This window comes from Asterias amurensis, chromosome 3 (assembly GCF_032118995.1).
Source record: "Asterias amurensis chromosome 3, ASM3211899v1".
NCBI classification, from domain to species: domain Eukaryota; kingdom Metazoa; phylum Echinodermata; class Asteroidea; order Forcipulatida; family Asteriidae; genus Asterias; species Asterias amurensis.
Window position 1 is genome coordinate 15,408,798 of NC_092650.1, and position 20,124 is coordinate 15,428,921.

General features: G+C 42.3%; 1 protein-coding gene across 4 annotated transcripts; it reads right to left on the reverse strand.

Annotated features, from left to right (window-relative positions):
• Window positions 1-358: 358 nt before the first annotated feature.
• Window positions 359-19,869, reverse strand: LOC139934750 (uncharacterized). 4 transcript variants are annotated; one of them, XM_071929144.1, is made up of 16 exons: window positions 19,756-19,869; window positions 17,271-18,818; window positions 16,330-16,471; window positions 14,845-14,930; window positions 14,467-14,556; window positions 13,113-13,267; window positions 12,258-12,381; window positions 11,655-12,037; window positions 10,796-11,206; window positions 9,544-9,705; window positions 8,246-8,336; window positions 7,243-7,474; window positions 5,909-6,383; window positions 5,477-5,576; window positions 5,099-5,201; window positions 359-4,301 (listed from the first exon to the last, which is right to left on the reverse strand). In XM_071929144.1, the coding sequence occupies exons 2-16, from the start codon at window positions 18,777-18,779 to the stop codon at window positions 3,919-3,921; spliced, it is 4,446 nt and encodes a 1,481-aa protein (XP_071785245.1). In that variant the 5' UTR covers window positions 18,780-18,818; window positions 19,756-19,869; the 3' UTR covers window positions 359-3,918. The 4 variants fall into 4 exon arrangements, with proteins under 4 accessions (XP_071785245.1, XP_071785246.1, XP_071785244.1 ...); XM_071929145.1 differs by having other exon boundaries at window positions 5,477-5,573; window positions 9,544-9,708; XM_071929143.1 differs by having other exon boundaries at window positions 9,544-9,708.
• Between the last annotated feature and the right edge of the window lie 255 nt (window positions 19,870-20,124).

Genomic DNA, 20,124 nt, shown 5'->3' on the forward strand with positions numbered 1-20,124 from the left:
CATCTTTTGAAATGAAATTTCCCTTGGTTTCATTATATAGGCACTACACCATGTATCTACATTATTCAATGATTGTGAAAACTTTTGAGCACAGAAGAATGTACTTGGGGAATGTGTACGTCAACTACACAGCAGTTTAATTATGAACTTTTTTTCACATACAAACAAATTCCATGCAATAATTTCTGTAGGATCTAACTGTAAAACTGAAAGAAAAAAAAAACCCAGTGAGGTTTCCATATCTTGTTCGATTTTTAACAACTTTTGTCTCTCCTTTTTATTTTATCTTTCTTTATAATTTTGCTTATAGATCAGCATTACAAAAACGAGCAAAGAAGAATATACATCTACTACAAAGTAGTTTTCAGTGATGAAAATGTTTATTCACATACATAAATGACATGAGAAAATCCCACTACAATAATGCATCACTGTTAAGAGCTTGATCATTTAAAATCAACTGTACAAAATTAAACAGTCAAAAATAACCTGGTTCATTTGGGTTGGTGCATGATACCAAACAATAACAAAATTGAGGTATATAAAGTAGTTAAGTTTCGTCCCATATCATGCTAGACGCAGAATGAGTGGAGGACAGACGTTGTTTGCTTTACTGAACTTAGGAAGTTGGTTTTGATTGAAAGTGACAAACCTTGCAAAACTGAAGGGAAGTAGGCTATAGTCTATCGCCCTTAGCTTTATGTGGATAAAGCTTCCTGAACATTCTAGGGTAGATGTTTTATAATATGTGGACATCAACCAAACTTCAAAATCATGTGAAGATTTGAGTTGCAATTATTAGGTCTGGGGTCGATTTCACAAAAAGTTAGGACTAGTCCTGACTTAGGACTAGTCCTAGGAGATATCAAAAACGTATGGCTAGTCCTAAGTTAGGACGAGTAACAAGTCCTACGTTAGGACGAGTAACTCGTCTTAACTCGAGATAAGACTATTCTTAACCGTTTGTAAAATCCACCCCTGCCGTTGATTTCACAAAACTCTTCCTAACTTAAGACTAATCTTAGGACTTTAGACGAGTCCCAACCCTGCACTGTAGCATGCAGTCCTAACTTAGGACGAGTTACTCATCTTAACTCGAGATAAGACGAGTCCTAACTCTTTGTGAAATCGACGGCTGGGCAACTAGTTAAATTTACCACTCGACTAATATCACCTCAATAAACAGTCGTGACTTCAACACTAGTGGCGACTAATTTTTGATTCCCAAGATTTATTGAAGCATGTTTGCCACAGGCGGAATAGTCATGCTGAAAGGATTGAATGATTGTTTCACTGATGTCTGATTGTGTTTTGTAAGTAAATTATGCTGTCATGAGCGATTCACAATTGGTTCACCAAGTAGTAGTTACTATTTTGTAGTATTCACAACTTTGTTGTAGTCATGACGGCACGATTAAAGACAGTGGACACTATTGGTAATTGTCAAAGACTAGCCTCAACAGTTGGTGTATCTCAACATATGCATAAAATAACAAACCTCATCGAATGTGTGAGATAATAACGAAAGAAAAAAACACCCCTGTCACTCGAAGTTGTGTGCGTTTAGATAGTCGATTTCGAGACCTCAAGTTCTAAATCTGAGGTCTCAAAATCAAATTCATGGAAAATTACTTCTTTCTCGAAAACTATGGCACTTCAGAGGGTGCTGTTTCTCACAATGTTTTATACCATCAACCTCTCCCCATTACTTGTTACCAAGTAAGGTTTTATGCTAATAATTATTTTGAGTAATTATCAATAGTGTCCACTGCCTTTAACCGAGTAGTTGAAAAACGACAGTCGCAACTCGACTAAGCAATCAATAGTCCGACTACGACACTAGTCGCACTAGTCTCCCTAGACTCCCAGGCTTAGTTGCAATCTAGCAAGCACATGGATAACTCCAGGAAGGTTCTAGAAAATGTTGCAGGCAAAAAGAGAGAGAGATTTATGCAGAGGATGTCTTTGGGACAGGGAAAACGCCCAAGACGTGACTTAAGTATCCTCCAGGAATCAGAACCAGTCATGAATCAATTATAAAAAGATACTCCCCCCCTCCCCTCCCACTCCCCCATCCCGAAAATCACATAGCCTGGACTACGATCCATTAAAAAGCTGTTTCCATTCCCCATAGAAAATTATCATCATGATATTAAAGTTTACAAACAACCTAAAAACTATAAGGGATAATCAAACATTAGTTGGTCATCAACATTACAAGATCTGCACATTTTGTTTGTACAATGTTACCCCAAAAGATAACCACTAAACTTAAACCAAATTCTTTACAAATTCTTTACAAAATGCAACATTTAGTAACTACTTCAAATTTTATTTATTTTGGTTTTACCCTTACACCGATGTGTGTTAGCACTATACTGCATACTCGGTACTTACCCGAGTTCTGTGAGGAAAATCACAGGCATATTAACCAGGCGGGATTCGAACCCACGACCAACTTGGTTTGCCAATCAAAAGTACTAACCCACACACAAACACAAAATACCAGGAAGAAAATATACGTGATAAAAAAATCCTTATCATTAACCAAAAAATTGAAACTAGCGAAGGAACCAAATATATTCACAATTACTGGTTATTTTGTTTTAAACATTTATTTAAACTTTAAACTTAGCAAAAAACCAGCCAGACACAACAATAAACTAACAGGACACAAGCAAAGACTTCAGGAATTATTCACAGGATTGTTCTTTAAACACAAAAGAGAAAAACAGAAAAATAGAAAAAATTACAAGGATTCAAGTTTTTCTGAAAGTTTTTCTGAGGGGGGATTTGATGGAACAAATGACAAAGAAAATAAAATCATTGTTGAGACCTCTCTGTTTCAACGAGAGTAAAATCTATACATTCATTATGGGACAATAAGACATCAGCTTTAAAGGACTGGTAAAACGGGATCGTATGTACAGTACTACTCTCTCAAAGATTGTTGTCAAGTTTTTAATTTTCACCTTTAATTAATTATATTGGCCAAACTGATGGTAAAAATTTATAATATTTAAAATTAGCGATGTTGTACTGACAATCGATAAGAAATTAACATGAAACTTGAAAATAGCTGAGAAATAAGTTGTTGTAGATTCATAATATATATCCCCCCCCCAAATTTGCTCTCGAACCCTGTTGGTAAAAGATTTGATAAAGGAGGACTCCTGTTCAGGGAGGTGTCGTGGCCGAGCGTTTAAAAGCACCACCACCTAACTCAAGCTCTGACCTGTTCAAGGGAGTGTGGGTTCGAGAGCCGTGTGACACTTGTGTCCTTTCGCAAGACACTTAACCACTGCTTCATCCTTTGGATGGGACGTAAAGCTGTAGGTCCAGTGTGCTATTATAACAACTGTCAATGCACGTACAAGACCCCGGTACACACTTATCACAAAGAGAAGGGGTTTGCCGGGTGTGTCCAGCAGTGCGACTAACTTCAATTATGAAGGCTGCACAAGAAAGAGGGAAGAAGAAGAAGACGAAGAGAATGCCCTTGCCATCCCTAATCGCTACACCACTGAAAGGTCAAATAGGTGTTCAAAGCAGCAGGTCCTTACAATGAGCCAGGGAAAGAAATCTCCTGACACCAACCAACCTTAAGAAACCCAAAAAAGGCTAAACCACAATCATGAACTGCAGATTTCTGTTAAGATCCCTTACCCCTAATAAATCCCAACACAATTTACTCCCTACTCCCCATAGTTATGAGTTATGCTTTTGATATAACTACACTTGCAGTGAAATACCCAAACTCCTACCACTCAAGCAAAATAATACATTTTCAAGACCTGGGTTTGGCAATTTTACAAAATGGAGAGTTATAAAAAAATTTGTCTTGAGGTTTTTACCAATCTAAATTAAGTAATAGTAAATTCCTGTCTGATAAAAGGTTATTGACACCCTTTTAGAAAGTTATTTAAGCTTAGCTTTCTTTCTGGCGATGGCGTCCTCCACAGCCCGCAGCTGTTTTAAGAGTTCTTCACGTCGTGACACTGTGGTGTTCTTCTTGGCCGCTGCTCCTCCTGCCGGTTTCGCCGTCGCAGGAGCTGCCTTAGCAACTGCAGCTACTACAGCAGGTTTGGCAGACGGTGCAGCAGACCGAGCCGGTACTTTAGCTGGTGGCTGACCGCGTGGTGCTGTTGGGGACGGGGGACGCTTGCGTTCGCCTCCCGTCGGCTTGGCTGCTGTCTTACCCGGATACCCCTGGGCACCGGGTTTTCGGCTGGCATCACCTGAGCTTACAGGTTTCTTAGCAGCAGTTGGAGCGGCCGTGGGTTGGCGGGTAGCCTTACGATCTGAAGGCAGAGAATGCACACATAGAGACTTTTGATAGCATAAAAAAGAAGACAACTTCAGAATAACAGTTATTATGTCATGATGACTTATTGAACCAAGGTCACCTGATGTCGTCATCACAATAATCTTGGGTCATGTCCGAATGGACCGTTCCGGCTTTCCACTAAGCTCCGCCAACTGCGCACATGAGCAAGACACGTGTACGAACACTCCCAATGACATTCTGCACGATTCTGCCGCGCGTGCCAAATATACGCGCACGCATGACCGAGTTTGTCCATGGTTTGTCCGACCACAATCATTGCTGTGATTGGTCAAATGGGTGAGCGCGCACAGTTTGATTGATAGGCCAGATCCGTCCATTAGTGGCCACAGCTACAGCTACCACTATATATCTGTATCATCACATGTTGAAGTATAAAAAGACTTTACGACAGTCAGAGCAAGAGCTGTAGCCGCCAATTTGGATACGAGTTGCTCAATTTTGGGAGTCAATGTCACCATTTGTGGTAAACAGTGTGATGCACAAATTAGGCAATACAGTGTTTACACACTGATCATAATATCTACGTGTAACTTGATTCCCAAAATGTAGAGCATGCCAGACCGTGTCCAGTGCACTTGACTGCTCGGCAATGACATGTCATAATTAAACAAGAAGCGTTAACGCTGGAGTAAAGACGTTGATAAAAAACTGTTTCTCAAGTCCCGCACTTTCAGATTAAAAAAAAAAAATTAATTTGGCAATTCAAGGGCTCCAACTTTATAAAAATTGAAGATGAAGTGATAAGCCTACCTTTCTCGATTGGAGCCTTGCCTTGCGATGGAGTGGTTGAAGTCTTCTTGCCAGTCTGGGAAGCCATGGGTTCTGCGGGACGCTTCTTGGGTTCAGCTGGAGCCTGTAATAAAGAGAGACACAAAATCTTCACTTCTTGCCTCTTTGAATTTAAATAATAAACCACTAAGGGAAAACTGAGATGGATTCGAAATGATTTGGGGATGATAGAAGAAGAAATTGACTACAGCGATTTGAACCAATGACCACCAACTCTCTACCAGTTGAGCTACATGTATCTAGCGTCAGTGATGATTTGTTAGGAAAACACTAGACAGCGGGACTTGTTTGGTTGTCGGCTGGGGGAAACTGGTTTACTTTGGATTCTTTTTCTCTTACCTTACTGAGGAGAGTGACTTTGATATTCTTATGGGCGGTGACCTTTAGGGTGTTGGAGCGAGGGGCCGCAGTTACTGGAGCTGAGGTGCTATGCTGTCTGCTGAAAACAACAATAACAACAACTGTCAACATCAACAAAAACACCTCTCCCCCCCCCCAAATAAAAACAAAAACTCAACAAACAAAGAGGCTCAAGGAGATTTCGAGAATTAGCAAGAAATTATATGTCTTAATAAAGGCCAGGAATCAGATGGTGGCTAAGGAGGCCATGGTCTTGGCCTTTTGGCCCCTTCAAACACGGGACGTGCCTTTTGCAAAATTTATTGGCCTTGCCCTCTAAAAAAGGTTAAAATTCAAGGTCTGGAATGAGGTATCTGCTTCGCCTAGAAAAAGCAAACTTGAAAATCTTTGACAACAGTTTGTTTTGTTTACCTTGGTGGCGCTGATGTTGCTGCACTAGATGCGGTCCCGGAAGACCCCTTCGACTTCTCCTTATCTTTCTCCCTAGAGGGCGCTGTTGGTTTGGCTGCGCTCTTCTGCTTTGTCTGGACAGTGGTGGCCTTATTGGCTGCCGCCGGCGGAGCCTTGCCGCTTGGAGCAGCAGCAGTCCGGGAGGTGCTCCTGCTCGGAGACTGTTTCCCGTTTGAAGGTTTCCCGCCCGGGGTTTTACCGGCAGGTTTGGATCCCGTTGAGGGCGGTTTGGCCGATGGAGGAGGCTTACTTTGAGGTTTGCTGGAGGAGGATGGTGGCTTGGTAGACGCTGCTGCTGGTGCTTTGCTGCTGCTAGGTCCTGGGGGTTTGACTGCCTTCTTCGGGGACGCTGGAGTGGGCTTGGTCCTGCCGCTGTTTGCTGCTGGTGCCTGAGGTGCTTTGCTGGGTTTATTAGCGGACTGGGGTGGAAGTGCAACTGCGGGGTGAGACAGGACAGAAAGTTTATCTTATTTATTTTATTTTAGTTCTGAGAAAATAGAATTAGCTGCTGGAAACTGCTAACTGACCAAAAGGAACTATGTAATAAAATAAAAATAGTTAATGGTCTACGCTTCGACCCTAGTAGAGTCTTACTCTACATGCTTGAAGGAGAGTTCTTTTCATTTAGCCTTGGAGAGAGACTCTGCTAGGGTCTAAACATCAGGGCCCAATTTCATAAAGCCTGTAAAGCCCGACTTTCAGGATTGTCACGTGATAATCACTCTCTTTTTCCACCTTCGTTCTTGGAAGAGCACATTAAATTTGCTCCAAAAACCTATTTTATGGGAGCTGTAGGGTCATAGAATTTTCTGTGAGTATTGTTTTATGCTTAAACCCTCATAGTGCTGCTTTACGCACAAAAAAGCAGCTAAGCACAAAAGCAATTATGCTTACCAGCTGAAACAAAGTGTCACGAGTACCATTAGTAACTGGTTTCCTACTCATTGCGCTAAGCAATTTTTGTCTGCTTTGATCAGCTCTATAAATTTAAGCCCACAAGGAAAAAGTTTGATGGAAGAAGAATTAGAACATCTGGAAAGACATTAAACGATAATAAAAAGCATTCTCAGTTCACGCCCAAACACTTTCAAAGCTTCCTAGTACAGGCATAATATTTGGTCTTTGGACAAAAAGTAGAAGCATTTCATGGGATACAAGGGTTGACCTACATGTACACATGGTGTAAGCTCTAATGTACATTTCAGGATATTTAATCACAATTTTTATTTTTTTCAGGGCAAAAACAATCGGAAAACAAACATATAATATAGGAAGAGTATCATATTTTCCAGTACCTTTGGGTATCCTGGTATTGGGAGGCAATCTCTTTCCGTCGATTCCCTTCATTGTAGACGGCCGCCTGGGTGACATGTCGCCCTCGCTTGACGATATACTAGAGTAGGAAGATCCCGAGCTAACCGACGGACTACGCGAGCGTGAGCGGCTGCGACTGCTGAAACTGGAGTTGCTAGTGAAGCTGCTGTTGCTGCTGCTTCGGGCCCGAGGTCGGATCTGTCTCCCCGGAGGCTGGTCAAAAGGAATAATAAACCGCATTTATGAATGTTACACTGATGTGTGTAAAGCACAAGTCCTGTGAAAAAAACCTCAAGGCATAACTTGGTTGGGAACCTACGACCCTTGGAATTCCAGAGCAGTGTCTTACCAACTAGACAACCGAGATTGCCTGGTAGCTAGAGGCATTTCGAATCCCAACATTTAATAAGTGTAGGCCTGTATGTTTCATTTTTGAAAGGGCAAGGGCACCAAGGCATGTTTTTCCTTCGGAAAGAGCACCTTGTGAGGAAATTTCTACTGGAGCATTTCAAGGGCACCAAGGCAATGACCAGGGGGAAGGGAAGCAATCACCTTCGTCCCTCTCCGTGAAGTATCAGGCCTGTAGCGCATAATGAATCATACGATAGAAGCGCAAGATAAAACAATGCAAGCTTTTATCCAGGATCTGTCTGCCTAGAGGCTGGTTAAAATAATAATAAACAGCATTAAGCCCGATTCATTCTTCCTGCAAATTCGAATACGATATGAATGTTGACGTCAAAAATTCGCAACGAATAACTCGCAGCAGTTGAGTCATGCGAATATCGCAGCGATATTTACGTCAAATTCGCATCGCATTCGCAGGAAGTATGAACCAGGCTTAATACAGTGCATTATGAAGCACAGATTCCTCAATTCACATTACAAAAGAAGAAAAGATAAAACCACGCTAAGTTTAAGCATGATGGACTATCAGAAGTCACTATTATTCTTATAATCACTTGTCTTCCCCAAGTGTCTTACCTGTCTCCTACTGTCTGTGGCTCTTTGCGCCACAGAAGATCTCTTGTCTGGTGCCTGGCCTGCCGATGACTTCTTCTGTTGCATAGATGATCTGCAAAGAAAATTTGTTACATAAAGATATAAGATAAAAAACTTCCCTTTACACCATTGACAGTGAATAAGGAAACAGGGTGTGCAACTCTTACAAGCATGCCAAATCTTATGAGCTACATGCACAGTCGTCAAAAAGTTCCTAATGGTCTGAAAGTGACGTAGAAAATGGCCAGGGCCCAATTTCATGGCTCTGCTTACCGTAAGCACAGAATCAGCGCTTACGGAAGCAGGAAATTCTGTGCTTACGGCAAGCGTATTTCACGGGTTAGTGGCGAATTTTGGCTTCTGCGTGTGCGTACTCCACGCTAATAGGCATTTTACGCTTACAAGGCTAGCGCAGATATTCGGCGCTTGCACGTAAGCGGGGAATCGTGATCGTAAGCACAGAATTCGGCGGTAAGCAGAGCCATGAAATTGGGCCCTGATCCTGTTGGTTAATCATTAACCCACACGTGTTCGCATGCATATGCAGCAAGCGCAAAGTTTTTTAGCTACTTCAAAGTCCAATTTGAATGTGTTTTGGTGGTCTCTAGCGACCGGCTTGTGCACCAAAGAGTTTAAAAAAGCAGTTCCAATGGACTTCTGGTAATCGTTGGAGCCAGTTTGTGTGAAGTGGCTTACACAGTGGAATAAAGTTAAACACCATTTACATATCGTACATTTACATATATATCATGTACATACAAAAATGTTTTATATACCGCCATTTCATCAATTTCACAGCGGTTTGTGATGAAACAAAGATAAAGAAACATGGCAACGATGATACAAAAATTACAAATTAATATCATAATGAACCAAGCAATCATCGTGAGAACAGGTGTGATTTGAGACGGATATACAAAAGGATTTATAAGCATGCAAAATAAAAACTTCTCTCACAAAAACCTGATCAGAAAAAAAATATTTCTCTGAACCTTTAAGGAACAAGACTGCAAACATATCATGCAAGAGAAACGATGTTACTGCAGCATTTATACAGAGCAGAGCTTTGCAAAGCGTTTGAGTGAAAACAAGCAAATGAAAAAAGCAGCCAGTTTTTCTTATAGTATCCCTTTTGGAAATCTTGGTGCACGGTGACGCGTCCGTGGCACTGATAGAAAAGTGGTGGGCAGATTGCTTCACATTTCAACAGGACACAAACAAGCACCCATCAAAGCACACATCAACAAGCACACTCATAATAATATGCTTATTGCACTCACACGTTGCCGTGCCCTCTCATCACTTGGTGTGAATGCTTGGGCTCGACAGCCCCCCTGGTTGGAGCCTTGAGGCCCGGCGAGGGTTTGGCTGAGGAAGGGGCTGGCTTGGGAGGAGGGGTGACCAGTGGCGGTCTCTTTGGCAGAGACTGCGTGGCAGAGTCACTACTGGGGGAAAAAAGGACGGGGGTTGTTGTCATCATGCAAAAAGGCACTGGACACCTTTAGTAATTGTCAAAGATCAGTCTTCTCACTTGGTGTACATGTACGTATCTCAACATATGCCCAAAATAACAAAATAACAAAACTGTGAAAATTTGAACTCAATTGGTTTTTGAAGTTGCGAGATGATAATGGAAGAAAAAACACCCTTGTCACATGAAGTTGAGTGCTTTCAGATGCTTGATTTCGGGACCCTCAAGTTCCAATTCTGAGGTCTCGTACTGTCAAGTTCAAATATTTCAGTGGAAAATTACTTCTTTCTGAAAACTACGTTACTTCAGAGGGAGCTGTTTTTCACTGTGTTAAAACAATTATACTATCAACAGCTCTCCATTGCTTGTTACCAAGTCCATGTAAGTTTTTATGGTAACAATTATTCTGAGTAATTACCAATATGGCGGATGCCTTTGAACAGTTCTTGTAACTCCGGTCAAATTATTTGAATCAATCTTAACCATGAATAAACATTTCAAAATTTGTGATACCTTTCGTATATTTCGTTTATATTCATGCAGAGAGTGTTATATAAACAATAACGGTCTCACATTTTGACCCTATTTAAGAGGTGACTCAGGTTATGCAACATTTGAAAATGCACATCGATATTTTCACTCGGCGCATATAGGAAGCCCCAATGAGCAACCTTCTTTTGACCTCTAGCCGAAGTCACCCTCCTTTAACGACGCTATGTGCAAAAGGTCCATTGTTGACAGCTCCCTTATAATAGGACTTTTGAGAAGTTCGGAATGTGAAGCCAGGTTCATACTTCCTGCGAATGCGAAGCCAATACACATTTTGACATCATAGAGCTGTCTTTCGCAGCGAATGTTTCCCAGGAGTAGAGCACAAGTCAATGGCGCAAATAATACATTTTGTATCGCATTCACATGCGCTTTCGCAGGAAGTATGAACCAGACTGCAGGGGTTAAAGGAACAGTTTATCAGTGGAGGTTAGTTGCTAGCTTTTTACAGGAAAGTATCTTACTGGAGAGTTAATATCTCTACGTCTACAAATGACTGCCTTAAAGCATACCTGATTGGTGCTCTCTGTGATGCTGATTTACTACCAGGCGCTCCTCGACCCCCAGGATCCACCATATTTCCTCTACCTCCAACATGCCCTGCCTTTCCGGGAGGCATACCACCTCTTCCCTGCGGATAACCTGACCGTCCGATCGGCTGCTTGACCCCCGAGGGCTGCTTGACCCCCGAGGCCAGTTTGGCCCCAGCACCCGGTCTGACCCCCGGGGTCTGTTTGACTGTCTGTTTGACCCCGCCGGCGGAGGGCTTGACAGCGCCAGCGGGTCGACGGTTTCTCGAGGCGGGACTCCTGGAGCGGGATCTCGATGAAAACGAGGAACGACTGTACGAACTTCCTGAAGATGAGCGGCTGCTTGAGGAGAAGGATGAGTGGGATCGCGAACGGGATCTTGATCGAGAGGAGCTGCCAGAAAAGAAAAAAAATACTTCACAAATATGCAGGACCAATTATATTTGGATCACAAGAAAGCAGTTATTATTATTATTATTATTGTTATTGATTATTCGGCATAAAAACACATACAAAATACAGACATAATCAAAACCTATGGGGCGCAAGATGTCTCAGCTAGGAAAAACATCGCAATATTGCGTTACTTAATCGATATCGCGATATATCGCGATACATCGATATTTCGACTAAAACCAAATCGATCCGATATATCGAAATAGTTTCCAAGTTAGTATCGCGATATTCTATCATATCGTGATATTGCCCGAGCTGAACCAGTTCCACAGTAGTGAGTGGCGGGCGCTTTACGCACAAACCATACAGCATTCATAGGAAGACTCTTAAGGATTTAGGACCAACAGGGTTAATCGCTGAAGATGCAGAATAAAACCTGACTTACAAGGAGGAGTCACTGAAGGAATCTGACGAGTAGGAATAAGATCGACGTCTCTTCCCAGTCGTTTTAGCATTGGTCTTCGGCGAGCGAGACCTCGCCCATGGATCCTGCCAAGCGTCAGCTGGCCGGTCAGCACGCCCCGGTGGTGGTAGTGGGCCTCCCATGTCCTTCTCCATCCTAGGCACCCGGTCTTCTCTCATCATTGGAGGGCGGTCGTTTCCTGGTAGGGGCCTTTCCCTCGAGAGTGGGCGTGGAGGGCTGCGCTTCTCTCGCATCATGTCACGTGGTCTCTCGCGCATGCGGTTGATCTCCCGCTGGCGTTGTCTCTCCGTGTCGCGTCGGTCTACTGGCTCGCGCTCAGCTCGCCACGGTATCTCTTTTTCAGGCTGAAAATGAGATATGGAAACATATCAATAAAATTATCTTTTGTAAGGCTCAACTGAAATATATTTCTGTTCCTTAATAATAACAACAATTATAAAGCGCCTTTTCCTAAGATTACAAAGCGCTCAAAATTCACATATAGAGATTCAAGGAAATGGTTGACTGTAAATTGCCTTGTGTGACATGGCCCTAAGAAATGACACACCTGATTGTTGAACTTACCCGGTGATACTCAACCTGCTGGGTAGGTTCGGGGCGCTCGTATCGGGTGTTGTAAACCTCAAACTGCGGGAAAAAACCTTCCCTGTTGTCTCTAGGGGGCGCTTCATCATCAGCTATGCTATAGCTGCCGAAATAAACAAGATTATAAAGAGTAAATACGGTCTCTAGGGGGTTGAAGGCATTACACATATTTAGTACAGGGCACTGCTAGGGTTAATTATGATCACTTCTGACACAAGTCGATGATGGTATTAAAGGCATCGGACACTATTGGTTATCGTTAGAGTGGAAACAAAGTTGGTAACGAGCAATGGAGAGCTGTTGAGAGTATAAAACACTGAAACGGCTCCCTCTGAAGTAAATGTAGTTTTAGAGAAAGAGGTAATTACTCACTTTACAAATAAAAGACTTCAGATATGAATCATTGGTACTCGCACAAAAATGTGCGAAAAGAGTGTGTTTTCTTTCACTATTCCCTTGCAACTTTGATGACCGATTTAACTCAAATTTCCACAGGTTTGTTAAGTGTGAATCCTGGGGTCGATTTCACAAAGAGTTAGGACTTGTCTTATCTCGAGTTAGGACGAGTAACTCGTCCTAACTTAAGATTAATCTTAAGGTCTGCATGCTACAGTGCAGGGTTGAGACTCGACCCAAGTCATAAGATTAGTCTTAAGTTAGGAAGAGTTTGGTGAAATCGACGGCTGGTCTTTACAGATTGAGCTCAAATTTTCACAGGTTTGTTATTTTATGCATATGTTGGGATACACCAACTGTGAAGGCTAGTCTTTGACAATTACCAATAGTGTCCACTGCCTTTAAGACTGCAAGCATTTTCAGAATGTGGTGCCTCACCCGTAAAACTCCTCAAAGTTTGTGTTTCCTTGTGGGAGACTGAAGTCATTCTCCTTGTCGAAATCTCTTTCCTCCTCGTACGGTATACCCCCCAGCATCCTCTTCTCCTCAAAGTTATGATCCTGCTCCTTGCGCATCAAGGCTTTCTTACGAATCTAGACAATGATGTTGTAAATCAATTTTCAAAATTGAGTTATTATTTATAATAATCATCTGTTTTTTTCTAAAGCGCTTTAAACACCCGAAGGGCATCTCAAAGTGCCTCCAACATTAGTACCCCTGGTCACTGGCCCGTTGTATTCATTCCTTAAACCATCTCAGTTCCCTTGGGAGTATACAGAGGGTGAGTTTCAAGTCTTGAGTCTTGAGTAAACTAATCCCTGAAGCAGTTCTCACTGGAAACTAAATTGGTATGGTGTGGCAATGGTGGCATGGTTGGCGTGTGCGTAAAGCGCTCGCCTCTCACCAAGGTGACACCAAGGTTTGATTCCCGGCTGAGGCCATATGTGAGTTGAGTTGTGCGTTGGTTCTCTGCTGTGCCACGTGGGTTTTCCAGACCATCCGGTTTTCCTCCCTCGGGAAAAATCAAACACTTTCGATCTTGGCTGTGCTTCGTGGTCACAATGGGTTGATGTGGCTGGCACCCAGAGGCGCCCTTGCATGCCTGCTTCTCGAACACGTTGTAGCCGCGTCCTTCGCAACTCAGCTCTTAGCTGCGAGTATTGATGATTAGCCCCCCAAATTATTATTATTATTATTATCATCAGAGTGAACTGGGATCTTTTGCATGCATTGCATTAAATAATGGTCACGATTATTTCTAAAACAACACAATTGTCAAGACCAAGGACACGAACCCACACACGGTTGGGTCCTTAGCCTACATCAGTTAAAGGGTGTATGTACTTTTTGTAGGACAAAAAACACAATGTCCACAGATTTACACTAAACTTACATAGTATGAAGATAATGATAGTAGAAAGCTTCCCTGAAAATATTCTGTGCTGAGGTGCTATATTTTTGGGGAACTGAGTAAAACAATGTCATGAAAATAATTTTCGTCTCATGAGATGAAAATTATTTTAAGCATTTACAAACGCATTTTCATGACATTGTTTTACTTGTTTCTCAAAAACTACAGCACCTCAGTAAGTAATATTTGCAGGGAAGCTTTCCACTATCATTGTCTTCAAACCCTGCAAGTTTAATGTAAATCTATGGACATTTTGAAAAAGTACCCAAATCCTTTAAGTTGTAGCCCTCAACTTAAAGTGGCCACCTGGCCTTGTGAGTTGGGCGATATCTCATAAACATATAAAATAAGAATAAAACAACTTGAAGACTGTTTACTGACCTCCTTGGCGTGCCTGAGCCCTCTCTCCCAAGCAGACTCGACCACCGGCTCATTTGATGGAGGCGGCGGCGGTGGAAAAGCAGGGGGTGGCTAATAAGGATTGGGAAAACAACAAAAACAAACATAAATGAACCACTCTTGATGATACTAGGTTCGCTTTTCTGCGACTCTTTGGATTCACAACCAAAATAAGTTTAATGGAAAGAAAGGAAGTACCCAATCAGAAAGATATTTATCAGCTCAGACTAGGTCAATACTTCAAATTCATTTTAAATGAGCTAAAAGTTAGGAAGAGTTGTGTGAAATCAACCCCATGAATAAGTCAGGTCAGTTTAACCCTCCAAAACACTCCTAAGAAGATTTTGTCAACCATCTTACCGCTGGTGCTGGAGGAGCTTGTGGTATATTGAGGAGCTTGGCCGTGGCTTGGTGCAGCTCCCTTCGATCAATCAGTGAATAGTTTCCTAAACAGGTGTAAGAAAAAGTACATTACGAGTACAAATATTAGTCATAGATCCAGTTGAATAAAATATAAAAACCCTGCAGTGGCATGTCATTGGGCTACGGTCGTGCCGTCTAGTTCATTAGACCCAAGCTCTGGTGTTGTCAGCATCAGCTGGTGGGTTTCGAATCCCGATCATGAGACTTGTGCCCTTGAGCAAGGCACTTTATAGAAAAGTTGGGAAGGTAGTGCATCGTGCTCTTTCAACCAGGCCTGTATAGTGGATGATACCCTAGCCTACATCATTATGGACAGTGAAGCGGTAACCCTGTTTCAGCCAAAGGAGCAGGTGGCAACGTGTCCCTGGTTACGGTTGATTTGAGTTGATAGACCAGATCAGGTATTTGTAGCCCTCATCTTGAAGTGGCCGTCCCGGCAGGTGTTTTTAATAATAATAATAATAATAACCCGTTTTTATATAGCGCTTTTCACACCCGGAGGGCGTCCCAAAGCGCTTCACATTATTACCCCTGGTCACTGGGCCTTAATTCACTCCTTAAACCATCTCAGCTCCCTGGTAGGGAGTATGCAGCCTGTGCAACATTAATATGCGCTACTCGGCTAAATCAACCACAAGAACCATCTCTGCCCTCACAGGTACCCATTTACCCCTGGGTGGAGAGAAGCAATTATAGTTAAGTATCTTGCTCAGAGACACAAGTGTCACGACTGGGATTCGAACCCACACTCTGCTGAACAGAAGCAGCAGAGCTTGAATTCGGTGCTCTTATCCGCTCGGCCACGACACCCTGGGCTGTACTGTGCATAATTCTGTGGTAAGTAGAGCTGTGACACTTGGCCCTGAGGGCCCAATTTCTGCGCTTATGATCACGATTCCCTGCTTACGTGCCAGCACCGAATTTCTGCGCTAGCCTTGTAAGCCTAGAATGCCTAGTAACGGGGAGTACACACGCGCAGAAGCCAAAATTTGCCGCTAACCTGTGAAATACACTTGCCGTAAGCACAGAATTCCCTGCTTCCGTAAGCGCCGATTCTGTGTTTACGGTAAGCAGAGCCATGAAATTGGGCCCAGGTTGTTTACTGGTTGTTGGTATACAAAAGTACCACACACAGCCTCGTATTGGACTGGTCAAATCATGGACTGGTCAAAACATGAACGGCCAAAAATGAAGTTTAGAAAGGTGGAAGCATATAACCCATGGCACCCACAGCAAATTGCCGTAGTGCCCTGTGCTTTTGCTAGGTTGCCCTGTGCATGGTTCCTGTGTGAGTTTACATTTTCCTCATAGAGTTGCCCCTTACCAAAGGGGATTTTCTGTGCCCCTTCAAGAGTGAAGGCCTGTGGAAATAAAAAATAACGACAATATTTGTTTTTCCCCAAGCGAGAGATATTCTGTTACCTTTATCATTGACACCAGGGTGAACAAATCTGCAATTGGAGCCCCAGGTGCACTTGCCCTCGTTGTAAAACCGGCACACCTTCTTCACAAAGGGTTTCCTACTGCCTGGTTCCTTGACTTCACCCTCCTCCATATCCTCATCCTGGTGGAGAACAAAACAGTGACTGACTAAGAACTTCAAATACAGGGAAATTGTGTAAATCTTCTGAGTAATAGTTGTGTACAAAATCTTGCACTGTCAGCGTCCAAGAAATGACACCATGGCGTCGTGTCTTGATTCTAATAAAGAAGCATGGGTGTGTCTCAACATGTCACTGCTGTGGCTTAGAAAGGGGCAGGTTTTAGTTGATTGTTTTGAGAAATACATAGGAGGGTAAATGGACTTTACGCTAGACTCAACATGCCGCTGTTGTGGCATATACTTAGGGCAGAGTAAGGTATTGGTCGATTGTTCTGAATAAGAAAAAAAACACTCATAGTAGGAGGGTCAATGGATTTAACGCTTTAAAATTGTGTGCGTTACTTTTGGACTCTCATTGGAGTATGGACATTCATGAAACCCAGTCACAAACCTTGGCCCAATTTTCTACTCAGAGCATTTCAATCAAGGGCACCAAGGTGATGGCAAGGGGCATGGAGGCAATCGCCTTTGTTGCCTCTGTGAAGTATCAGGCCTACTTATGATGTGCTAATGCTAAGAACACCCTTTCATAGATACTTTATATTTTTTCAGTAAAAAAACTACATAACAATGTTTTAAATTACATTTGAATAGCTTTACGTATGGCACCACCACTTTTTCACTCATTTTTACAGAAGGGATATCTCATTGAGGTAAATAAGATACTAGGCCTATATTATTTCATATGGACTGAAAAAGTGGTGGCGCCACACTGAAGTTTTTCCTTACATTTTTTCCTCATATTATTTTCTTGACTTACGTCCTCTAATTCACCATCATCATCATCATCTTCGCCCTCTTCAGCATAGAGGCCATCCTCCTCACCCTCTTCCTTCTCATCTTTACCACCAGTCTTATCATGATCTTCAACATCTTCCTCATAATCCAGCTCCACTGCATGATCATCCAGGTGGTGAACATCTAGCATCTCTGATTGGCTGGCTGCTGCCTGCTTCACACCTTCCGATTGGTCACTTGTTGATACAGCTGTCTGTGATTGGTTTGTGTTGCCCATTGAGGATTGAGTGGGCACTGTCGATTGGTCAGGTGTCTTGGGGTTGTCTTGCATCTCATTTGCCTGCAAGTCCTTGACAGTAATAATCTCATTATTGCTTAAAGTTTGACCTATTGAATTAGTTTGTGTTGTCTCCTCGTGATCGGGTTTACCTGAGCTAGTTAAATCAGTAATTTGTTCTTCGCTTATAATATCCTTTGTGGATGAGTCTTGATCAATTAAATTTTGATCACTACTTGTTTTAGTGTCCTCAACATCCCCCTGTGAATCACCACTATCTGCTTCTCCCTCTGCCTGACCACCATCCTCTAAGCTTACAGATTCTGTTTTGTCAGCGAGGGAAGTAACCGAAGACTGTACGGATTCTGAAGTTTCATGTGTTGTATTTGAAGCCTGATGTAATGCCAAGTTTGTTTCTTGTTCTGGCTCAGTTTCTTGGGCTATTTCTGGATCATTTATTAGATGTTTGTCGTCACCATCGGTTTCTGAATTCTCCCCGGATTGATTCAGGTGAAGTGGACTTTCATCCTTTGTCGCTTCTTCGTCGTCGTCTCCAGGATGACTACGAGAGATGTCCTGTTCAGATACACTTTCATCAGGGTCTCCACCCTGATTTACAGCTCTAGTCCGATCATCTTCTTCAATATCGTCTTCAATTTGTTCATCCTTTAGCTCTCCCTCGGATTCACTACCCTCTTCAGCTTCCTCTTCTAGACCCTCGTCCTGCACTCCGACTTCCATTTCTTCTTGTTCACTGTCCTCGTTGTTTTTAGATTCTGCCGCCGTCGCAGGACTGAGAGGTGTTTCGACTTCTACAGATGGGCTTGCGATAAGACCACCCTCCTCTGACCCACTGGCTGCGTCACTCTCCTCATCACCTGAACTGTTTGCCTCTTCTTCTTCATTGTCGCTGCTCCCAGTGGAGCTGCTGTTCGGACTTTCTGGCGTTTCCGTTATATTATCCGCATCGCCTGGCTCCGATTGGACCTCATTGTCACTTGGGGTGTGGGGTCCCCTCTGATATACCTCCTCATCGTCTTGATCGTCACTACTTGAGTTTGGCGGACTTTCAGGGTTATCCATCCGACTTAATAAATCCGATACGCCATTATGATCGTCATCCACAATTGGCTCTAGGTCAGAGCCACTCGGTGGCGATCCTCGTTCATTGTTGTCACTCTTGCCAGATGAGTTTTGGTCATCGAGTTCCAAATTATCCGGGCTTTGAATCTGTCCCTCATCCTCTGAATCCATCTCTGAGGAGCGAATTCCTTGAAGCTTCCAACAAATTACCTGAAAAATTATAAGAGGTATTCAAATTAGGTTCTCTGACAAAGGGAGCTCGAGGAATTTTTTTTATTTGTTGTTAAAAGTAAAAAAAAAAAAAAAAAAAAAAAGTTCCAGGCTAATAAATAGGGTGCAAAATTTGTTGCATCATCAGACATCAATAAACAAGATTCTTAAAGGCAACAATTTAAAAAGTAAAAAACAAAAAGTCTTTTCGCAAACTCTAGTTTTGAATAAATCTTTTCCAGGAGCACTAATTTGTTTAGCAGCAGCAGCAGCAGCGCAGGTAGGCGCTATAGAATCTAAAGATACACAGATATTAAGATGCAGCTACATCAGTGTTTGGAATCACACATTCGCACCAACTTCTTAACTATTGCACTTCAACCGTTTTGTTTGAAAATCAACTGAGCCAAATTTCATATAAATGAAAAATTTGCAAGGAACAAAATTACATTAAATGAAAGCTTCCATATCATGTTTGTATAACTCGACTTTTAAAGATTTGCAATTTCTAATTCATAATTGGCGAACATGATGATGAACTCTCGAGAGGAGGTCAGAAAAGAAACTAATTTTGTTTTTGTGTTCATATCATATTTTGTTCATCTGCTTATTCCCTTATCAAATTAGTGCAACTACAAAAAGTTTGGCTAAAATGGCAATTTAATTTGCAATGAAGAATTTTAAATTCCACTTTTTTTTTTGCTACAGCAGGATATAAAAGCAACACAGGAAAACTAAGTTACGCCTCGAGCTGCGCAACCAACATTCGAACGCGTGTGCTGTTTGTGCTATTTTCTCTGAGCGCTGAAGGGAGTATGAACGTGTTGTGTGTAGTAAAAAAAAAATCAAGAATCCGTGTCGTGTTGCAAAGCAGTGTATCTGTAAAAACAACCCCCAAAGAGCAATTTATTTCAACTCAGACCAATTCCAAACGCACCTTAGTGAGCAACAAGCATCTCAAGATTATATTTCAGAGGAAATTTTCCTCAAAAATAACGCAATTTAAAAGTTTAACCACGCAGTCGATAGGGGGATTATTGTTCAAGCGGCGCCATGATGGAAAATTACCCACAATTCCACTGTAAAATAAATTCCCCGGCACAGTGATAAAAAGCCATGAAGAGGCGCGTAGAGTTTTTGACGTGATCCCTCTAACGAGCAAGCCAATTTGATCGAGTCGAAATGTTATAAGCTTAGAGGGCACAAACGTGTTTCGTAATTCGTGCGCAGAGAGGGCATCATAAACTAATCGATTCCTTTTATGCAGCATCAAAATTATCTTAAGGAATCGATTCTATTATGAAAC